General features: G+C 35.1%; 3 protein-coding genes across 4 annotated transcripts in view; 2 read left to right on the top strand and 1 right to left on the bottom strand.

The window, feature by feature from the left end:
* The window catches only part of LOC129001136 (pseudouridylate synthase RPUSD2-like), a 566,808-nt gene that overhangs the window by 428,380 nt on the left and 117,969 nt on the right, over positions 1 to 20,459 (bottom strand). The gene's annotated exons all lie outside the window — the stretch shown is intronic.
* Positions 2,771 to 4,521, top strand: LOC129001140 (uncharacterized). Its single transcript, XM_054428342.1, has 3 exons — positions 2,771 to 2,975; positions 3,712 to 3,835; positions 4,265 to 4,521. The coding sequence occupies exons 1-3, from the start codon at positions 2,897 to 2,899 to the stop codon at positions 4,479 to 4,481; spliced, it is 420 nt and encodes a 139-aa protein (XP_054284317.1). The 5' UTR covers positions 2,771 to 2,896; the 3' UTR covers positions 4,482 to 4,521.
* LOC129001145 (uncharacterized) lies at positions 16,768 to 18,209 on the top strand. Its single transcript, XM_054428347.1, has 2 exons — positions 16,768 to 16,938; positions 17,992 to 18,209. The coding sequence occupies exons 1-2, from the start codon at positions 16,822 to 16,824 to the stop codon at positions 18,178 to 18,180; spliced, it is 306 nt and encodes a 101-aa protein (XP_054284322.1). The 5' UTR covers positions 16,768 to 16,821; the 3' UTR covers positions 18,181 to 18,209.

The raw sequence follows: 20,459 nt of genomic DNA on the forward strand, positions 1-20,459 counted from the left end.
TTTTGTAAGAATTAGTCGCCTAACGTCAAGATTTTAACATATCTGGATCCACACCAATTTCTTTCATGGGCCTTACCATCAGCAGGTCACCATCATGAATGAATAAATCACTGTACAAGTGTACATTCCACCTTTTTCCTTGATTTACCAGTTGTAAATTCCCTTTGAGTTGTATTTCAAAGACCTATATTGATTGATGATTCACAGTTCTTTTCTAGAGTACTGTAGGGATAAGGAAGGAATTCACAGGTTGGGCGAAATTTGGTCATCAAGAAACCGATGTAACAAGAAGATATGCGTCGCTCATGACACCATCAAGGAGCTCAGGTAAACGAAAGTTACAATAGAACCTACATTTTTAATCCTGTCAGGTTATTTGAGGGTCAATTTGCATTAGTAATAGGACAAAATGCATGTTCTGCCTCATTACAAGTTAACATCTGCTGAACATAAAGTTAAAAGGTAATCCCTAAATAGAGTTTTCTTATAAGTTTGTGTAAGTATCTTCAATTATTGAGTATTCTAGTTGCATAGAATTAAATACTCCCCACCGCAGCAAACCTACAGACTAGGTGAATTGTTAGTTTGTCTTATTGGTTTCAAGCTTAAGATTTCCATAGACAAGTCATATTCATTCCCTATTTCAATAACATTAGACTTTACGAGTACTTAGGTTCGCTGCTACGGGGAAAGGAAAATGTGTTTCGATCAAACAGGATAAGATAAATAAATTTGCAAAATTTGATGAAACCCCCCGTTCATAAGCTAGCAAACTGAAACAGTTTTCTTTTTCTCTATAAGAATTACATGGGGGGGTTTTTAATGTGTTTTTTTTTTATTTTTCCCGTATAACATTTGATTGTACAACGATGTTTCAACATACAAAATTGATTGTTAAAAGCTTTACAAGATGGATCCAATAAAAATTTGGCATTTCCATGTTTTAAGGTGAAAATTTCAAAACCCCAATATTTGACAAACTTCAAACCCCCATAACACCACTTTGCCATGATCTTACTGGCTCGTGCACTCAATAAAGTTTATAAGCTCTATACATTCATGACGAGTTTCATCAAAATTGGTCATAAAATTACTCGATTTATCTTGTTTACGGACACATACATAAATTTTAACTAATAGTGTTATTGGCCTCCAGGCACATAAAAATAAAAAAGTAAATCGGTTCCTGGTCTAGGTCTTTCCACACCTACGGTAATAGCTACTTCCCTATATAGAAATTCGCTAAAATGTAATCTAGACTTTCAGTTTCTAAAAATCTAAAAGATACTTCCATGGACACTAAAATCACAATTACCTCATTTTACAGGTGTCCCATAATCCCCAAGGACCACGAGGGTTGCCATATTGTCAAGGGTAACGTGAAAGACCCGTACCCACAGTGTTGTGACGAACTGAAGTGCCACAATACAGTCAAGCCTCGGCCTATAGTTAGACCCCATAAACCTATATGGTGGATCTACGAAAACTATATCCACTCGTGCAGCTCGGACAGTGAGGAGGAACTTTATCCCCACCCTTCCACCATCAGCGCCAAAGTCAGTGGCTTGGACAGAATTGACCAAGATTAAGATAAATGAGTATAACGTACACAGGCCTTCTCAAAGAGGAAGAAAGAATACAGTGGGGGGTGTATCTAGAAAGAAAGAAGTATTAGTGGAAAACTCTATGAAAACAGTATGTTTGGGATGGAGTAGGTGGACGACGAAAATAACAAAGAAGATTAAGGATAGAGATGTGCAGCCTTAAAGTATTTTGAAAACGGTACATAGAAATATCAATATTTAAGTATGTTTAGGTACTGATCATGGATGATTTGTTCAGCTATATTATTATAATGGAGAAATGAATAATGAACATACCAATAACCGGAATAAAGAAACAATAAGTAATAATTTTAATGTACAAATGAATAACTACCTAAAAGAATTATTTGTGTATTACATTACAATATTAGGAAATAAATTTTAATTTAAACATTATATATAAATTGTTTTATTGACACCTTTACAGTTGTATTTTAATATTACTTTGGTAAAAAATATTGAGGTAAAGAATTTAGGATTTATTGGTGTTGACTTTTAAAATAATCTGGGAAGTGTTCGTCCTTGACTTTTAAAAAGAGCTTTAATACTTTAAGATTCTTTGGAGCCTTAACAAAAAAATTAAAGAACTACAAAGAAAACGTGTAATCTCACAGTATACTAGATATTAAAATAACAATCACTAAGGTGTTTGAATAATATTTTGAGATGGAAAATAACTCTTCAGCAGATGTTTGATATTAACGAAATATACATTGCCCTTATGGCGGACAAATCCAAGATGGCCGTTAGCTTCCATAGACTCTTTAAGTTGAACTGGTGTAGATACATTAAAAAATATTAATAAAAAAAATAAGCTATCAACATTTAAATAAAGAAAAAACTTATTGACAGGAGATGTATCAACGCATGTGCACCAGGACATATGTTTGCATATGTAGTGGCACATACCTTTCCATATGGAAAAATATCCACAAAAATGAGAAGGTTAAACAAAAATAATCTACTAAAATCTTGGTTTCAAAGACAGTTTAAGCTAATTAACTATTAAAATAAGTTATAGTACAAATACTGTATAAGTACTTTCGCTTCATACATCCATAACGACCGTGGCGATACTCAGTGCGTTTTTATCAAACTGTTATCAAACATCTTAGCCACTATCTTTGCTAACTAACGCTTCAGTCACTGTAAATAGCGCAAATTCACTCAATATAGCTTGTAGCGCTGCACTGGAGAAATCCAATGTCATCATGAGACAGCTAAATCAGATTTACATGGATTGCACAGGCAAAAAATATATCATCTATGATCAATCATAAGGAATCGCCAATATGGAAGAGGAGGAAGACATCAAACCAGAAATAAGGAAGCATTTTAGGCCTTATAGGACAAGTCGAGGTCAGCCAATCGGTGAGTTATTAAAAAATTTTGTTTTGCTTATCCCGTAAATTTACTTTAAAATTAAGTGAGTTTGCTAATTAAAGTGTATCAGTTTTGGGGATAGGCGCTTAATAATTTAAGCAGTTTCCATGCTTCTAGGTCACTAATAGATTTGGTCAAAAACAAGAAATCCGTATTAATTACGGTTTGGATATAAACAGCACGATTATCATAGGGCAAATAGTGCATTGATAGCGCTACGATACTAGCTAGCCTGGTGGTAGTAGCATATCCACGGATTTAAGAACAGAAACTGTGTAGATCATCTAAATAAACAAGTGACATCACTGGCCCGAATTTTATACTAATAACTGTAACATCTGGTATAAAAGTTTCTGATGATTTCGTTTGAATACAAATGCGAAAAATTCGTCTTTCGAGCCAGTGATGTCATGTGTATGTTTATAGTCCATAAAGTATTCTATTATGAAATTCGTAACACTCTTTTTATGTTCGTGTCTATTACATTTGTGTTTCATGAAATTTATTAATTTAGCGACTTGACGTGTTGCAAGCTTTGGCAATCTTACACTTCCAACATAACTAGTCAGCATTTCGTTGAATTATACTAGAGACGGAAGTACACAGCCTATTTGGTCATATAAGGAGCCCAGGGCTACACAAAAGGTTTTTACATTACTAATTCACTAAGCCTCATTAAGTAAACCTACCTTCTTTAATTTTCACATTCAACATTGTGCTCTAGAGGGATGCTGGGACCACGACGGGTTGTTTACTGACATCGTCTATGAGTTTGGAGATATTTGGCGCAATCTTGATGAATGCAACAGGAAAACCTGCACCCGAGATGGCACCATTATCGAGGAAGTGTAAGTGTCAACTACACACACTTTTAAAAATAAATAGTTTGACAGTTTTTCTATAAATGGACATCTTGTTTACTTCAAAATACGACACATGATGATTGATTGAAATATAATCTTTCTACTTGTTGTCTATTGTATCCCTTTCCTACTTTGAAAGTACTGTATTCTACCAGAAGCACAACTGATAATTCAACACTGGTCTAGGTGGTCAACGTAGACAATGGTTTCTATTTATTCTCAGATTCTGATATTCTTCTCAGGCATCAGTGACCTTTAAAGTTAAAGGCGAACAGCTACCACACGACTACCAAGTCAATCTTGAAAGAGAAACCTAGGATCTTAAACATTTCATCCATCACACAAGCACAAACTCATTGATTGTACAGTAACACAGCATCGCACTGATACTCTGAACTGATTTTCTGTCCACAGATGTCCGAAACTAGAAGTTCCCGAGGGGTGTATAAGACTCCGAGGTCAAACCCTTGAGCACCAGGACTTCCCCTACTGCTGCGACCGCGTAGTATGCCCGGGAGATGAGGAGTACACTGAATACCAGAACGACTGGTTACGCCAAATTACAGGTAAGCAGGCTTTAGATTCCTTCCATCTTGGTGTGGAGGTCTTCATTCATATGACTTATTCATAAAATTTAAGGGGACGATGAACCTTGAGCTAGTTTAGGACTTTGTTCTCCTCGGCCTCTGACGTAGTCCTCTCTAATATATACCAGTGCATCTACTTAACATTAACAACTTAACTTACTATTAACAAATATATACTTAAAGTATTTATGTTGCATGTTGTGTGTATCTCTGTTAACTCTACAGTACAACATTTATCAGCAACGGAAAAAATTGTTATAAAATCTAAATACTTATTTTAAGGGGTTTTCTCCGTTACATCAATTTTCCAGCTGGCATACTTATCCGATTTTAACGATTGAGGTGTCATTTTAAAGTTCACGATCTAGAAGAATGACGAGCGCTAACTAAACAAATTATTCCTTTCGAGGCTTTATTACCATAGCGTTTGATTTTTTTTTCCAATAGTTCAATTTCAAAGATTCAATTTTCCATTACTAACTTTCCACTAAGCAACTAACCAACTGACCAACTTTTTTCATAACGGTTTATTGCAAAGTTAAATTTAACAGCTGATCACTCGGTCGATTGTTTAACAGTCAGATTTTAAACAAAAGAAATACCAGTTTATGCATATGGACTTTAAATATGCTACTTTTTGATAATCCTAACCTAATTGAGGTAGATATGTCACTCTTTCTGGTGTATATAAAAAATTTAACAAATGTATTTTACAGTTAATTAGTATTTCTTTTCACTGAATAGTTGTCTTAAGCAAACATAATCTTTGAAAAGTAAAAGATTGCATTATTCTTTTTGCCTCTGAATCAGATTGGGACCCTAACGCATAATTAGCGCACTAAGCCCCTTTTACTCAATAGAACTAATAATTATTGTGATTATTTTTTTCCTGCAGATCGTTGTGATGACAAGTACTGTGTGAGGGACATAGGAGAGGAATGGTCCGAGCACAAGTACGGAATATGTAACAGGAAAAGATGCGGAAGGAATGAGTACAGCGAACCTCACATATTCGAAGAAAAGTAAGAGATTAAAGAAATATTGATGGCCAAAATAAGTTAGCAAAATATTATAGACTAAGCCATTTAGTAACATTAAGTATGTGACCTTTCAGTTGATACCCCTAACATTGAACAGTCAGTGTTTTAAACGTTTGCACGTTCTCAACTAGTTATTGTACGTTCAGATGGATGTATTCCATTATCTTACATTAGCAATAAGAATTATTATACATTTTATTTCCCTTGTATTTAGACGAGCCCAGAATGTGTGGCTGAGTCGGTGGCTCAGTCGGTAGCACCGTAGACTTCTAGCCCAAGGCAACGATGGCATGGGTTCGTATCCTGGTACCTTCCACTACCTTTTCTCACTACATTTCACCCTTGTACTGCACAGGCGTATCCTTTGCTTTGCTAGATAGGTTCTAAGCACATGCCTCTGTGACCATGTGGACAGGCGAATGCAAGATAAAAGATGCCGTCAACATATCGTTGTTTCAATTTCGTAAACTATATTGATCCTATGAAGTATCATGTGGCCATAATTTTTTTAGTAAGTGAGAACACTGGGTCTGTTCTAGAATGTTGCTCTTCAGCCTTTGCTGTAGTAGAAGGTTAGGTAAGAACTTGGTATTACGGGTGTTATTACAGAGCAGAAGGATAGGAATCTATAAAAATAGACAACTACTGGAGAAGAATTTCGTTCTCCGAGTCATGTGGGTTTATGCTCCAAGCTTGGCTCTAGACCGGGCAATCTTCACATAACTTCAGGTTAGATCTAGGGGTTGTGACATTGTCACCCGAGAGAAATGCATTAGTGATTTGAACCCGAGGCCTCATCGACCGAAGTCCCGCGCTCTACCCTGCAACTAGACCAGCACTACTGCATAGACTAGGTAGTTATACTAGACTAGGTATAGACTATTAGTGAATGAGTCACTGTGTATTCACTGTGATTGTTAGTGTTGTTGTTATTGTTGTTGATGTGGATTAGGTTGGACTGATGGCGGGTTGGTGTGTGATGGTGATGATCAGTCCGTCCCTGAGTAAGGCAACGGCCAGGAAACAACAAAATCATATAACTAAGTTAGAATGGATGATTAGAAATAACAACAATATGACCCTACCAATTTAGGAACAAATAAAAGCGAATCGAGACCTAATGCATAGTGCTAGGAGTAAATACTATTGTAAGTTGCTTTTGCTGTGCATGTATACCATCTCTGTTTTTCCCACCTTGTATAAGTCTTTCCACGCTACTAAAAGAGCTTCGTTTTTCAGATGTCCAAAAGTGGATGTCCCCAAAGGATGTCGTCTCGAGGGTTTTCCTGATCTTACAAAAGAGTTTCCTGACTGTTGCCCAAAAGTGGTTTGTCCTCCAGGAGGAATTGCAAACGAGAAGAAGTATACCGCAAGCAATATGGAGGAACTGCTAATGAGTGATACATACTTAGAGGAAGAAGAACGGATGTATAATGAAATTATTTCCGGTGGTGGCACACAACAAATCAAAAAAGAAACTACAATTGAGCAAATCCAAAAGAATTCGTTAAAAGTTGCTAATCAGGAAGGAAAGGAAGATAGTACTCGTAACTCAACCAAAATAGGAAATAAATTAATTAATTTTAAAACTCGAGATGAACTTGTCACAAGATTCATGAATGCAGCGTTTATTTTATTTAGAAAGAATGAAAATGACGAACATGTAAAAGACAACCAAACAACTTATATTTTAAACAATGGGACGGTAAAAAGGTCAAGTAAAAGTAGGAACGAAAAAGACAAGGAAAGAAAGATACATGATAAAGAAAGGAGAAGAAAACATAAGACAAAAGACAATTCGAAAAACCAGTTGGATGAAGAAACTGTTATAATAAACGCAAACGGTGGAGAAAAAAGTAAAAATGAGAAGTACAAAACAAAAGATGAAAAATCAACCAAAGCAAAAACTGAAGAAAAACTAACAGGAAAATTGAAATCGAAAAGAATTGCTGGTACTGAAAAAGAAAACAAAGAAAGACGTTATAGTAAAAATGAACAAAAAAAGAATAAAAACAAAACAAAAAGAGCAGTGATAGCGGAAAAGAGCTTTTGAAAGGACTAATAAAATTTCCAGAAACGTAGCCTATACTTAAATTATTAACTAATTGTTAACCCTTACTGAAAACAACTTTACAAATAAAATAATCCGGTAATACGTGTTGCAGTTTAATATCAAATACACCTACTAAAAAGTATTTTTCTGCAAAGATAGTTATTAACATGTTTTAATCGTCACGCATAATCAAGCTATGGATGTTAGAAAATTGTGGGGGGTTTCATTTAATTTTTATTTGAATACACATTTTAACTAGATCCCAAATATTCATTTGCGTTGCAAGCACCACTTTTTAGGGATTTTTAGGGATGTTTTGGATTTAAAAGCCTCATAATCGTGGAACTTTAAAAATATCACCTTATGGATTTGTACGATTTATTAACCGAAACATTTGTGTATTCCTATAGCTTTAATAGAAAGAGGCTTATTATTTTGTGGGTACAGTTCGTTATTTAAAACTAGATTGGCCGATAATGTAAGTGGCAACAGTATTAACAAAATTCAAACAACCATAATCGCATTGGAACGTTCATATTTTAGTCTGTACGCAGCAGCTGAATAGGAAAATATTATTTATATGCACACTTTATAAAATTAAATACGCAAATAATTTAACTTGCATATTAAACGGAATGCGCAAAAAGTATTTCCATAACTTATAAAAGAACCGTATAGGACCTAACTGTTGTAATTAAAGATTTGCAGAGAAGATTGATTGGTTAAATTTATAACAAAATAATTTCTATCGACACAAATGAAGGGTGGTGGAGATAAGGAAAAAACCTTGTGACAAAAACTTTAAGCTGTTATTGAGATTATCCTATTTCATTGATGAATTTTCGAAACCAATGACGTCACCCAACAACAAACACATGATACGCTTACTCAACTAGTAATTATGATTATCTTATCAGCCAATAACCCATCCGATGAGGAGACTTTCGAAATGAATCAAGTCAAAATCGAACAACGCAGTTTCAAAACGGATGATGAACACGATAACGGATAATGAATAAGAAAACTCCTACAATGAATCCGAACATTCCGTACAATAGTTATAGCTTCAGATGAACCAATTTGTTGTGTAGTGTATAGAATGTCGCTTAGGGAACATCGAAGCTCTGTGTGCAAAGTATTGCCTGTAGCAGCTGTAGGGGTCACTAGACCTAGCAGGAACAGGAAACCGAAACAGAAACAACCAGAAGGTAAGAGAAACTAAAATTGTCGGGATAAGTTTGTACGACTAGTTAAAGCTGAGGTTTCGTCTGTGACTTTTAAAGCTAGGTCAACCGTAGTTTACCTTTAAAACACCCTTTTTGATCAGTTACGTTAATAAATTGTGTTTTTTAACCGTGCTTCACAACTAATTATGGACGCAGAAGAAAATGTGTTGATATTTGATCAAAAGTAGAAAGCAGCTACACATTTCTTAACTATAGGAAAAATTTAACTTTACCAATTGTCAGTTGCCGTGCCCTTGCGTGGTTAGCGTCGGGAAATATTCCTACTATCAGCCATTTCATACAGTACCAGCATTTCAATTTATATAGTGAATTGCATTTAATTAACCACATAAACCACATAAACAAATCTAACTAAAATTCTTTCAAAATCCCTGACATGGTTATCTTTAAGACGGTCCCAGGGCTAAGCTCTGTAAGTTGTCACAAAATGTTGTATAAACCTAATCTATGAAATTCTACATGTATGTACAAAGTTTCGTGGCCATCGGTCCAGCGGTGTCTGAGTTTATCACAACCAAACATACAAATATACAAACCAACATCCTGTTTTATTCTTATAGATAAGCAAAGTAAATAAAAATAGAGCAAATACACTCTGGACTCATTTTTACTGGTCAATAATTTATCTAAAGGTTCTCCTCAAAACATTGGACGTTTAAGACGTAGCCCAAGGGGACTTTTAAAGCATGAATAATTTAACATTCACATTAAGAAAATTGGTTCTTATGTTTGTGTACTCATAAGCAAACTTGCACACAGAAACCATTTTTCTTTTTAAATGTCGATGAAGACTACATTTAGTGACGGTTTCGTCATTTGTATTGTTTTTCTTACTTACAACAATGAAAAGACTAAATAAGACACATGTTTCAATGTTTTATGGTTGAGATTTCTAAATCTCTACCCTCTGACTTGACACCTTTAGTTTCGTAGAATCTTATAAGTACTTCGGTTGAAGGGCTCCTAAATTCCTAGGTTTTTTAATTAAACTTGATCTCTAATTTGAAAATCCTTGTTTCGTCTCTTTGTACGAAGAATATTATCTAAATAATCTAATTAGGAGTCTCGAATGAGGTAAGACTACCAATATTGTTTATTAGAACTTATAGTAAAGAATAATAATTATTTTAAGTTCCAGATTTCTGCCGCGACAACGGGGTCATTTACGAGGTAGGATCAGAATGGTCAGACCCCGGGATTTGTAACCTCAAGACGTGTAGAAGCGGTGGCATCGTCGAGGTTCGAAGGTATAGTAGCTTTCAGAGTTTAACATTTGTTGTCGTGTCCCATACCTCAAGTTAATAGTTTTATGTTGCATTAAATTATTTGTAACACAGTTAATCTTTGCAAACAATTTCCAAACTGTGAAGGACTTGATTCAAAATACCTTGGCCCAGTAAAATAATTCAAGTGCTTTAACCAACGACTACCGTGAACATTTTTAACCCTATCTCCCGTGATTTACACGGTAATCACAACATTCATCATATTCTTTATAATCGTTGCTTTTAAAATATTACAACAAAATTTGGAATCTAAATGAAGGAACCTCCTATTCAAAGTAGAACCCTACGTATAATATTTTCAACCAACTATTAATTTATCTCCTAAGCCATTCTGTTTTGCAGATGCCCATACCCAGAAATACCCGATGGGTGTACCCTGGGCCAACCTACCATTGGACAGACCTTTCCCTACTGTTGTCCCAAGGCTGAGTGTTCTGCTAGGAGACGAGATTCATCATCTTCGTCATCATCTTCATCATCGTCATCGGAGGACCCTGACTACGAAGACCTTGACGATGACGACGGCGGGGACGACGGTGGTGACATGACTATGGACTTCACCATGATGGGGGTGTACATTGACGAGCCTGTAGAAAAAACTCGAAAGGAAGAGGGTACCAGGGTGTCTGAGAAAAGACACAATCATCTGAATGAAAAAAATAAACTTGAGACAAAGAAAGTGGAGACAGGCAAGGATGGAAGATGCTCGGAACATTGGAAAAACAAAAATGTCAAATCTGAAGAGAGAACAATGGATCGCACTTTGACTAGTTTTAGCTCTGTAAAACTAACACAAGATGCGAAAAGTGTTACAGTGGAAAAAGATCTCAGGCACTCCGGGACTGCGAGTATGGGTAAGAATAACAGCAACATTAAAAGTAATAATTGTCAGACTAGTGGGATAGATCTTCGCCACAACACTGTGGCGGGATTCAAAACCAACCAGCTTCAAACAGATGCAATAAGAAAGCCGGATGAACCTGACAAATGCATTGATCGGGAAACCAAAAATATCGATAAACTGGTTGAAAACGTAAAGGAAACAAAAATGGAAACTAATCAAACCGAAGATGCAAGTTTACCTATAACGTCGGTAAAAATTGATATTGTCCAAATCAGAGAAACGAAAGAGGACAATACTCTGAACAAAAATCAAGACAGTAAAAATATAGCTGTAGAAATAGTAAGAGTCGAAAAAAGCACAGTGAGTAAAACAGATGGTGATGAGAATGTTGTTTCTGATAAATCCGCTGGACCAATGTTAAATAACGCAGAGAACAAAACTGAAACAATTATCATTGGTAATAATTCACATGCTACTGAAGATAAAAATGCCACACTAGGAGTGAAAACAATCACCCATGAACTGAAAACCTCTGACATGAAGGTTGATGGTAATAGTAACATGGTTGATGGTAGTAGTTCACATGCTACTGAAGATAAAAATGCCACACTAGGAGTGAAAACAATCGCCCATGAACTGAAAACCTCTGACATGAAGGTTGATGGTAATAGTAACATGGTTGATGGTAGTAGTTCACATGCTACTGGAGATAAAAATGCCACACTAGGAGTGAAAACAATCGCCCATGAACTGAAAACCTCTGACATGAAGGTTGATGGTAATAGTAACATGGTTGGTGGTAGTAGTTCACATGCTACTGAAGATAAAAATTCCACACTAGGAGTGAAAACAATCGCCCATGAACTGAAAACCTCTGACATGAAGGTTGATGGTAATACAGGTGGAATTCAGGGTCAGGACAATATGACACAAGACTGTAAAAATGAGGAACCTGCAAAAATAAGAAATGCAACAGCCGGCATTGAAGATCTCAGTATTAAAGGCCAGGATATTTTCCAATCTGTTACAAATAGCCCAAACATAGACGCAACTACCAATCACAATCTAACTGAAGGAGAGATCAGCAAGAATGTGACTCATAATAAAGCCGACAAGACTGTTGAGGAAAATATAATAAAGAAATCTGGAGCAGAAAACACAAATAAACAGGAATCACAGAGTTTGGAAAGCAAGGAATACAAATTTTCAAATCCAACTCAAAATTCTAAGGACACCATTAAAGACACTATTACAATAACTAATAATGAATTAGACAACACGTCAAACAATTTAGATCATTACAAGGAAAACGATACGAGTTCAGAGGTTGCGAGGACTATGAAAATTCAGGGTAGCAGAGAGGACATGAAGGACAACGAAAATGAAAAACGTATGGACAAAACTGAAAGAGAAGTGTTGTTCAGCGATAAGAATAATGAATGCTATGGAGAAAAGTCAACGACCAACGAAAATAAAACCCCAATGACTCCTCAAACACATGAAGCACATGATTTTGAAAGTACTGATAACGTTTTGAATGATAATCACACTTACTCAATGGAAAGTAATGACCAAACCGATAAGGCCACAAACTGTTCACCAGCAACCATTGACGTCAGTAACTATAAGGATATAGGGGATTCAACAACAGAGGCAAAAATGGATCATTTAGAAGACCAAGAAGCAACACTTAGACAGGCTCTCGAGAACTTCGAGGCAGCTCGTAGAGCCGGTCAGGAACTAAAAGAAAACGAAGAAAAATTGGATTGCTGGGAAGGAGCTGAAAACTTTCCCCGTATAAACAAACAAGAGGAAGATGAAAAATTTTACAAAGTACTCGGGCCTGACAAGGAGTTTGAAAAGGCCTTAGAAAACATAAACAATGTCCCTCGGTTTGCTAAGGAACTTGAAGAGGGTAGTGAAGAAAACTGCACTGAAGGAATGGAGGATTACTACAAGTATGTAGATTTACACAAACAAACCAACCAATTCCATTTAGAACCAGACAAAGACATTAATCCAGTCCTTGATAATATAATGAGCACCCTTAAAGTCACTCAACCGTTTGCAGAAGATCAAGGGAAGGCCGAACTTCATGACCAAGAATTTATCAAGTACACTGAAATCGTCAAGCAAGATGTAGAAACAAACACTCTGGCACACTTCGAAATAAAGCCTGAAAATGAAGAGTCTCAAAACCTGATGGATGAAAAATCAGACGAACCTACGAAAGGAATCGAAGAAAATGTCGACCACACAGTAAATGACGAGTATCAACATGAAACAGTGAACACGGATACATTACAGACTCATCTTCCGGAAGAAATATACGAAGAGGTAGACGACGAAGTCGCAGAATCTCACAACGAACCAGAAGTTATTCCAGCACTAGATCTTAACGAGGATAATTTCCACACGCTGGAAGATAACAATGAAGATGCGATAGGGTATCAAGGTGACAACTTCTACAACGTTCAGGATATTCTGACTCACAGTGTGGACGAATCCCAAGACTCGAACCCTCTTGCAATGATCTCAGATGGACAGATGTCAGGGTCTGGAGACACTGACAGATTTGTGGCGAACATTGAGGAAGAAGAAGAAAACGATGACGACGCGCAAGACGGGCCAACGGAGACTTAGTTGATGAAGTATTCGTGTAATTTAACTTTTTGTGAAAATATCAACTGCACGAATCTAAAATGTGTTCATAGACTTAGGTGTACAGTGATAATCAATTATGTTATCTATGTTTCTTTAGGAAGATGTCCACTGTAATATTAAGATCCGTAATGATAGATTCGATAGTTGTACGAATGTAAATACATTTAGTTTTGTATGAGTTTTTATTTTATTTCCTTGTAAATTATAAGAAGCTTGGTTGAAAATTGATTGGTAAAAGAAAATGTACAGCTCCATGTAAGTAATCTAAATAAATGTTTCTACTGATATAATAATGATTTTTTCTACAATACAGATTGAAGTCTAACAAGTAAAATAATAAATTTTACTCCCTGGTTAACATTAAGGTTCAAACGACACATTACAAATCAACAACGATAATAGAAAAAAAAACAATTTTAAAGTGTTTTGTTTAAGGGTGAATAAAGACACATAGCTTTTAGACTAAGTGATTGTGAATTGTCAACAGAGTGTCTGCATAGCCGAGCACCATTGGTTCAGGGTTAAGTTATTTTCTTACACCTAATGAAAAAAAAACTTAATCATAAATGCAACATCATTTTTGCGTTTTCCTCAAGAGCTGCTACCCAAAGGGAACATTACTTGCATGGTTCAACTTAAGCTACCAATAACCTATAAACCTACCTACCTAGGTATAATAACCTTATTGTGTAGAAGAAGATTATACTAAAATACTGCAATTAAATCCTTTATAGTGTTGCTTAACTTCCAGCATTAATTACACCATATTTCTGATATGAAGACCTTATATTCCTTTTTTATTTCTGATATATATCTTTTTAAGAAAACCAACCGGCAAAATTACTGGTAAAAATCATTAAAGTTTGAAATATTGATAAACTAACGATAACAACTTTCCTATTACTTTTCTACTTTAGTTAGTTTGGCCAACGACTAAGTTCATTATATAAGTTAACTGTCTTACTTAAAAATGCCACGCTCAAAAAGTGCTTTTACACGTTTTAGAAGTCATCAATATATGTAAAAAAAGCTACGCTATGGGGCAAACCGTGCCAACAAGTAAGTAAAAATATCGTTTAATATACATTAAAACCGTGAATGTATAGTTACAATACCCCTTGATGTATGGATTTATAAAAAGAAAACGCACTGCCAACATAAAAACATGTGGTTATCTTAATCATATTGTATGTATATTTTATGTCAATGATTCCTTATGTCCAATTTCACCTTAAATTGATAGTGAGAGGCTAAAATATTATTTGGCCTCTATTAAATTAATAAATTATTATTTGACATCTAAAATACAGTTGGTCTACTTATACCAACTGCACTAGGGAACTCATTGTAAAATGTATTAATCCATTTTGTCTATAGCGACTTTATTGGTGATGACTTGTATGGATCTTGGAGTGCAGTTGTATTCTTTCTAAAGATTGATAAAGAGACCCTTATTTTTTAACCCCTATCCGTCAAGTTTTAAGTTCGGAAGTAGGTTGATACAGGTAATATAATTTAGTCTGTAAATTTATAATGTAGATCATTTAGTTGGTGTTGTTATACAAGTAATCCTAAACATGGTAAACATAGTTTCGATGTATATTAAGTAATTAAAATATTAAATACAAGTTAACCGGAATTTTTGTTGGCAATACTTGTAAAATATCTTGCTTAAGACTACTTCATTTACTCGTTAGACAAAATCTATTGTAAGTAAATTTAAAAGACTCCAATACAAAAAAAACGGAAGGATAAAGTTTTAAAGGTTTCAGTTTGGTACATGTTTAATATACATTTTTCTAACATTTTACCTTCCGTGTGGACCCTTGTGAGACCAAGGAAATTATCCAAACAGATCAAAACATAGCTTTGAGGTACGAACTAAATATAGACATCACAATAGAATGATCACAATCAAAATACTATGAGCAAAAAAAAAATATTACCTATGTAAGTTTTCACTCAGTGTCAACTGACCTACAGTCAGGTTTCAGGTAGTCGGATGTTCCTGGATTGCGCCATCTATACACCAGGGAGCCACCCGATACGTTCATTAACTGCGCCAAGTGGCGGCCCTCTTTGACTGCATAATTGAGTAGGTTAAGTTGGTTAGTTAGGTTAGGTTAGTTTAGGTTAGGTAAGGTTAGAATAGTTTAGGATAGGTTGGGATAGGTTAGTTTAGGTTAGGATAGGTTAGGATAGATTAGGATAGGTTAGTAGGATACCACGGAAACAAAGACATTTCCTCTGCCCCTGCTCACCCCTATCTGGCTTCGGCTTGGCGCAATTAAGGAAGTCTTTGGCGCAATTAATGCACGACCTTTTGCACACCATGCAACGATTATTTCAGATTACTGCACGGGCTTAGATCCAGACGAGATACACGAGATAGGAGAGCAATGGACGGACAAAGGAAGCTGTCATTTGAAGACCTGCATGGAGGATGGCGAGACTTGGATAGATGAGTGAGTCCTACTTGTGTTTTGTTACTTGTTTCGAGGATCGAACAGGTCTAGTGGTTAGAGCGCGGGACTTCAGTCTCACTTTTATGCAAATTTAACTTTTATATTTTATTTTAAGGTTAGTTAGGCCTACTATTTATATGAGATGCTTTGCATTTTTATTGATATTTTCTTTCGCTGACCAGCTGATCTAGTCTCTAACAATGATTTTACGTTATTTAAGATATTACCTGAACTTGTTATATCATTATAGAGTTTAATTATTGTTGTCTCAGCTGCTAAATATTATTTATTATTTTGTTATGCTTAGATTTTTTATTGTTGTTAAACTCTTCTGTCAACAACTTGTTACAGTTTATGTATTGGTATTTACCGTTGGATGAAAAAATAAATAAATATGCTGGTGCTATAGTTTTTGTTGCTATTGACTTCCGTGGTCATTAATACAATTCATTTATAAACATAGTTTCTTAGTGAGATGTTAAAAGCGTTATAAAGTGCAGGCTTAAAAGTGTTTGCTTACATTAACTTTTTGGTTAGTGACAATTCTGAAGTTTACATGTGGGCCTACGCTGTATTTTGATAGGATATTAATATCAGTTTTTTTTTTTTTTTTTTTTTTTTTTTTTTATAAAATACTTAAACATTATAGTTAAGTGTTTTAGAACACCAATTTAGTGCCCGTGGATTGATTTGTGACCCAAAACATACGAAATTCTTTATTTCCATTTACTGTTTCATTTAAACATATTTCACAGGCCAATGTGCTCTACTCCAGGTGCGACGTAATGCCCAAGGAGGTGCCTGAGAGATGTCGCATCATCCCAGAGGACCTGACCAGGAAATTCCCTGACTGTTGTCCACGTCTCGAGTGCCCATCAAAGTACCAGCTGTCTGATGAAGTGGTACAGAAATCAAACTCAAATAAGAGTCCTTGGAGTCCAGACGTTCTATCTCATAAAAAAATTAACAAACTACAAAGAAAACTTTAATTATTTATCACACTAGATATTAAAAATACAATCACTTTGGGATTTGAAGAAAATTTTAGTGGGTAAAAAACTCTTCAGCAGCTGATTGAAAGTAACGAAATTACCGTAGCTCTCATGGCGGAAAATCCAAGATGGCCGTTAGCTTAAATGGACTACCTTAAAAATCATTCAAACCTACCTAAGATTTTTTTATCTCACAGTTTCCTAGATATTAAATTATAATCACTTTGGTGTAAAAAATATTTTTGGATGATTAATAAATCTTCAGCAGTTGTATGAAATTGTCCAAGATGGCCGCTAGCCTCCAAGGACTCTTAAAGCTCAATTATTCTTAAATAGATCGTTGTGAGTTAAAAACACAGAAGTGTCATCAAAAATTAGAAATTAAAATGTAGAAAACACCCTTTAAAATGAGTTTTGAACGAACCCCTTAAAATGTAACACGGAGACGTTAAATTGACTTCCGTGAAAGCTCCAGATCTGAGATTCACCATGCGGGTCTGCCAACTGCTTGCTTACCAATCACTAAAAATAGGTATACCGATAACAATTACTTTAACCTTGAAATTAAAGAAAAATGAAGCGATAATTGCAACAGTTGACCCCGACTATAGGTCTACTTATTACGGATAAATGTTTCCTACATACTTGTGTATGTCTAGCTCGGTTAATTTAGTTTTTTTGCGTATTTAAAAGGTATTGGTTATAAACATCATGTAAAAAGAGTAAAGAGAAATTAATTCATTCCATTGCTTCACTATTAGAATTAAATCAACACGAATTAAGGGTAACAGAAAATTGTTGTAAATGTGTATTACAATTAATCCTACTTAAACATTCTATGAATACAGAATATGAAATTATGAGGAGTTTGTGAATGCAGAGTATTAGTTTCATTAGTTTTCAAATATTTGTTACGTATACGAATTGACTTTAATGCTTGACTAACCTTTCTTCTGTTCAAAGAGAGACGACTACCAAGATTTGGTCACTAACTTGGAATTTGCAATGAAGCGGATGGTGGAAAACGAGAAGATTGTAAAAGAGGAGGAAGAGGCTGAAGAAAAGGAAATACTAAAAAAGATTATCATACAAGTTATTGTAGCTTCTTGGCTAGCATCGGAACCTCATAACAGGAAATCGATGCGAGCTTAGCATTTTCCTAGAAACAACACTAATATCGTTGCCAGATAATTTTAGGACATGTATTAATAGTTGATACTGATTAAGTAGTTCAGGGCGAATCAAGTATTATTCTTTTAGTGAGTATACTTATTTCTACGTGTATAAGAACAGAAAGGTTACGATCATAAGTATAAAAAAAATTGCCTCACTGCCCCGGATGTATATCTATAGCCGTAACAGCTGTTTTAGATTTTATATAAAAGTTCGTTGTTCAATTTAAATATTTATAAAACACTAGCGGAGTACCCGTCCTCCGTACGGGGTTGGCAGATAAGTATAAAATGCTTGTTGCAGTTATGGGAGAGGACACAGTTTAAGAAAATTTGGTCTTTTGATTAATACGGTATCCTATAGTGTAGCACACATCTACCATAGCCCTAATGTTCTACAATTGCACCTAAACCATGGAAAAAAGTAAAGTTCTCATTGTGTACCACAACTTTTTGTAGCTAGTTGATACAAATTAGCTGTTGTCATAAATGCAAAAAACATAATAGTGCTGGTCTATAGGTTTGCTGTGGCAGGGGGATTATATTACTGTTTACACACAAAAAGAAAAAAATAAACCTCATAAAACTCAGGATATGGGCCTAGGTTGATACGGCAATGATTATAGAATCTTAATTATTTCCTATATCGATTAATGATTTATTTTACAATGAATTATTCCCTGTAAAATATTATTAGGTACAGCATTTCACAAATATTAGAACAGACTCAGTATAATAGATCATAAACATAAACAAATGAAGTAACTGAAAGAATCCTATGCTAATGAAATTACATTAACATATGGTTTGACATCTCCATAATGTTAAATAATGTTTACATTTGGGCTAGTGACATCATTAATTTAAATTTATAATCCTTACCCTCTCTGTTCTAATATTCGTGCAGTATTTAATATGTTTGAACCAGCTGTGTGGAATTGTGAAATCAAAATTCATTTGACAGTTAGTTCAGCTTGTTTACATTTTTAAACTTTGTAGGTTTGTTCTTTGTTACCAAGGATACCATAAATCAATATTTACTTTTAAATCTCTCACCTCAGATTTTTGAAAGCCCACGGGGCAGAGCCCGAGGTCAATATCGAAGCAGGAATAGTTCTATATGTATCCTCGGAGCTGTAGCTTCATTTGTGTACAATTTGAGCCCAGTCGGTTCAGTAGTTTTTGAGATTAGCTCTTACAAACACACACACACACACAGACACCACCTCTTCTTTATAATAGTATAGATAGATTATGCTTTCGGTCCAGTGGCATAATTTGCTTAGGTTTATAATACATACCGTTTCCGTTCTTATATTCGTGGTCAATTCTATTTAAGTATTATATTTAATTGGACTCCAAATACCTGTCTTATTTTGTTTGTGCTCATCTTCGGCCTACACACTTGATCTTCCCTACTACACTACCAAACTTATATGCTTATAATAACTCACAGTTTTTTATTTGTAAATAAAATTTCGTTTAGCTTATGTTTATTTTTTTAGATTATATGATTTGCTTACCGGCTTTTTATATTATGCTAGGCGACTCCACGGATGTGGTTGGCATTGAAACGCCAACAGTAAAATCAGCTGATTTAGCATGCGGGAATAGTAATTCCCGCTCTAGAGCGGAAATGGGATATTTTGCGTATTTTTACAGGTGTGTCAATGTGGTAATTTCCATGCAGTGGTGGGAAAGCATTTTACGACTAAATCGTTAAAGTAATACAAATAATTGTCATACACCAATCAAAGTGTGTTGTCAAGCTAACAACACACACAACAAAAATTTAACAAAAATAGTAGGATATTTTGTGGCGCATCAAAAGCAATGCCAATACTCCTGAATAGTTAACCAACTGTTTGTATACGATATTTGTTGGCGCATGTAAGACTTTGTAACACATACACTCTTAAATAGCTCAACTAGAATGTTATACAGCGTTAATTTTTACTTTGCGATTTTCTTTTTTGCCTCATTGTACTTTTATCATGTTAGTTAGTCCCAGGATCAGAGTTTTAAGCAAGTGGAAATGGAGAATTATTCTTTTTATGACACAGTCTGTTTATATATCATTTGTCAAAGAACATCCTATTTATTCTATTGAACGTATAAACTTCTTTAGCTTTAGCTAGAGGAGTTGTGGGGAAAACACCCAAACATGTTACATCGAGTACATCCGTAGATACAGACTCCCGTGTTTACTCTAAAAGACCTACAACATAAATAGTTTTTTTGTATCATTAACCTATGGTA

The sequence above is a fragment of the Macrosteles quadrilineatus genome, unplaced genomic scaffold (genome assembly GCF_028750875.1).
Source record: "Macrosteles quadrilineatus isolate MER2022 unplaced genomic scaffold, UCM_ALF_1.0 Scaffold_8__2_contigs__length_117827958, whole genome shotgun sequence".
In the NCBI taxonomy this organism is placed as follows: Eukaryota; Metazoa; Arthropoda; class Insecta; order Hemiptera; family Cicadellidae; genus Macrosteles; species Macrosteles quadrilineatus.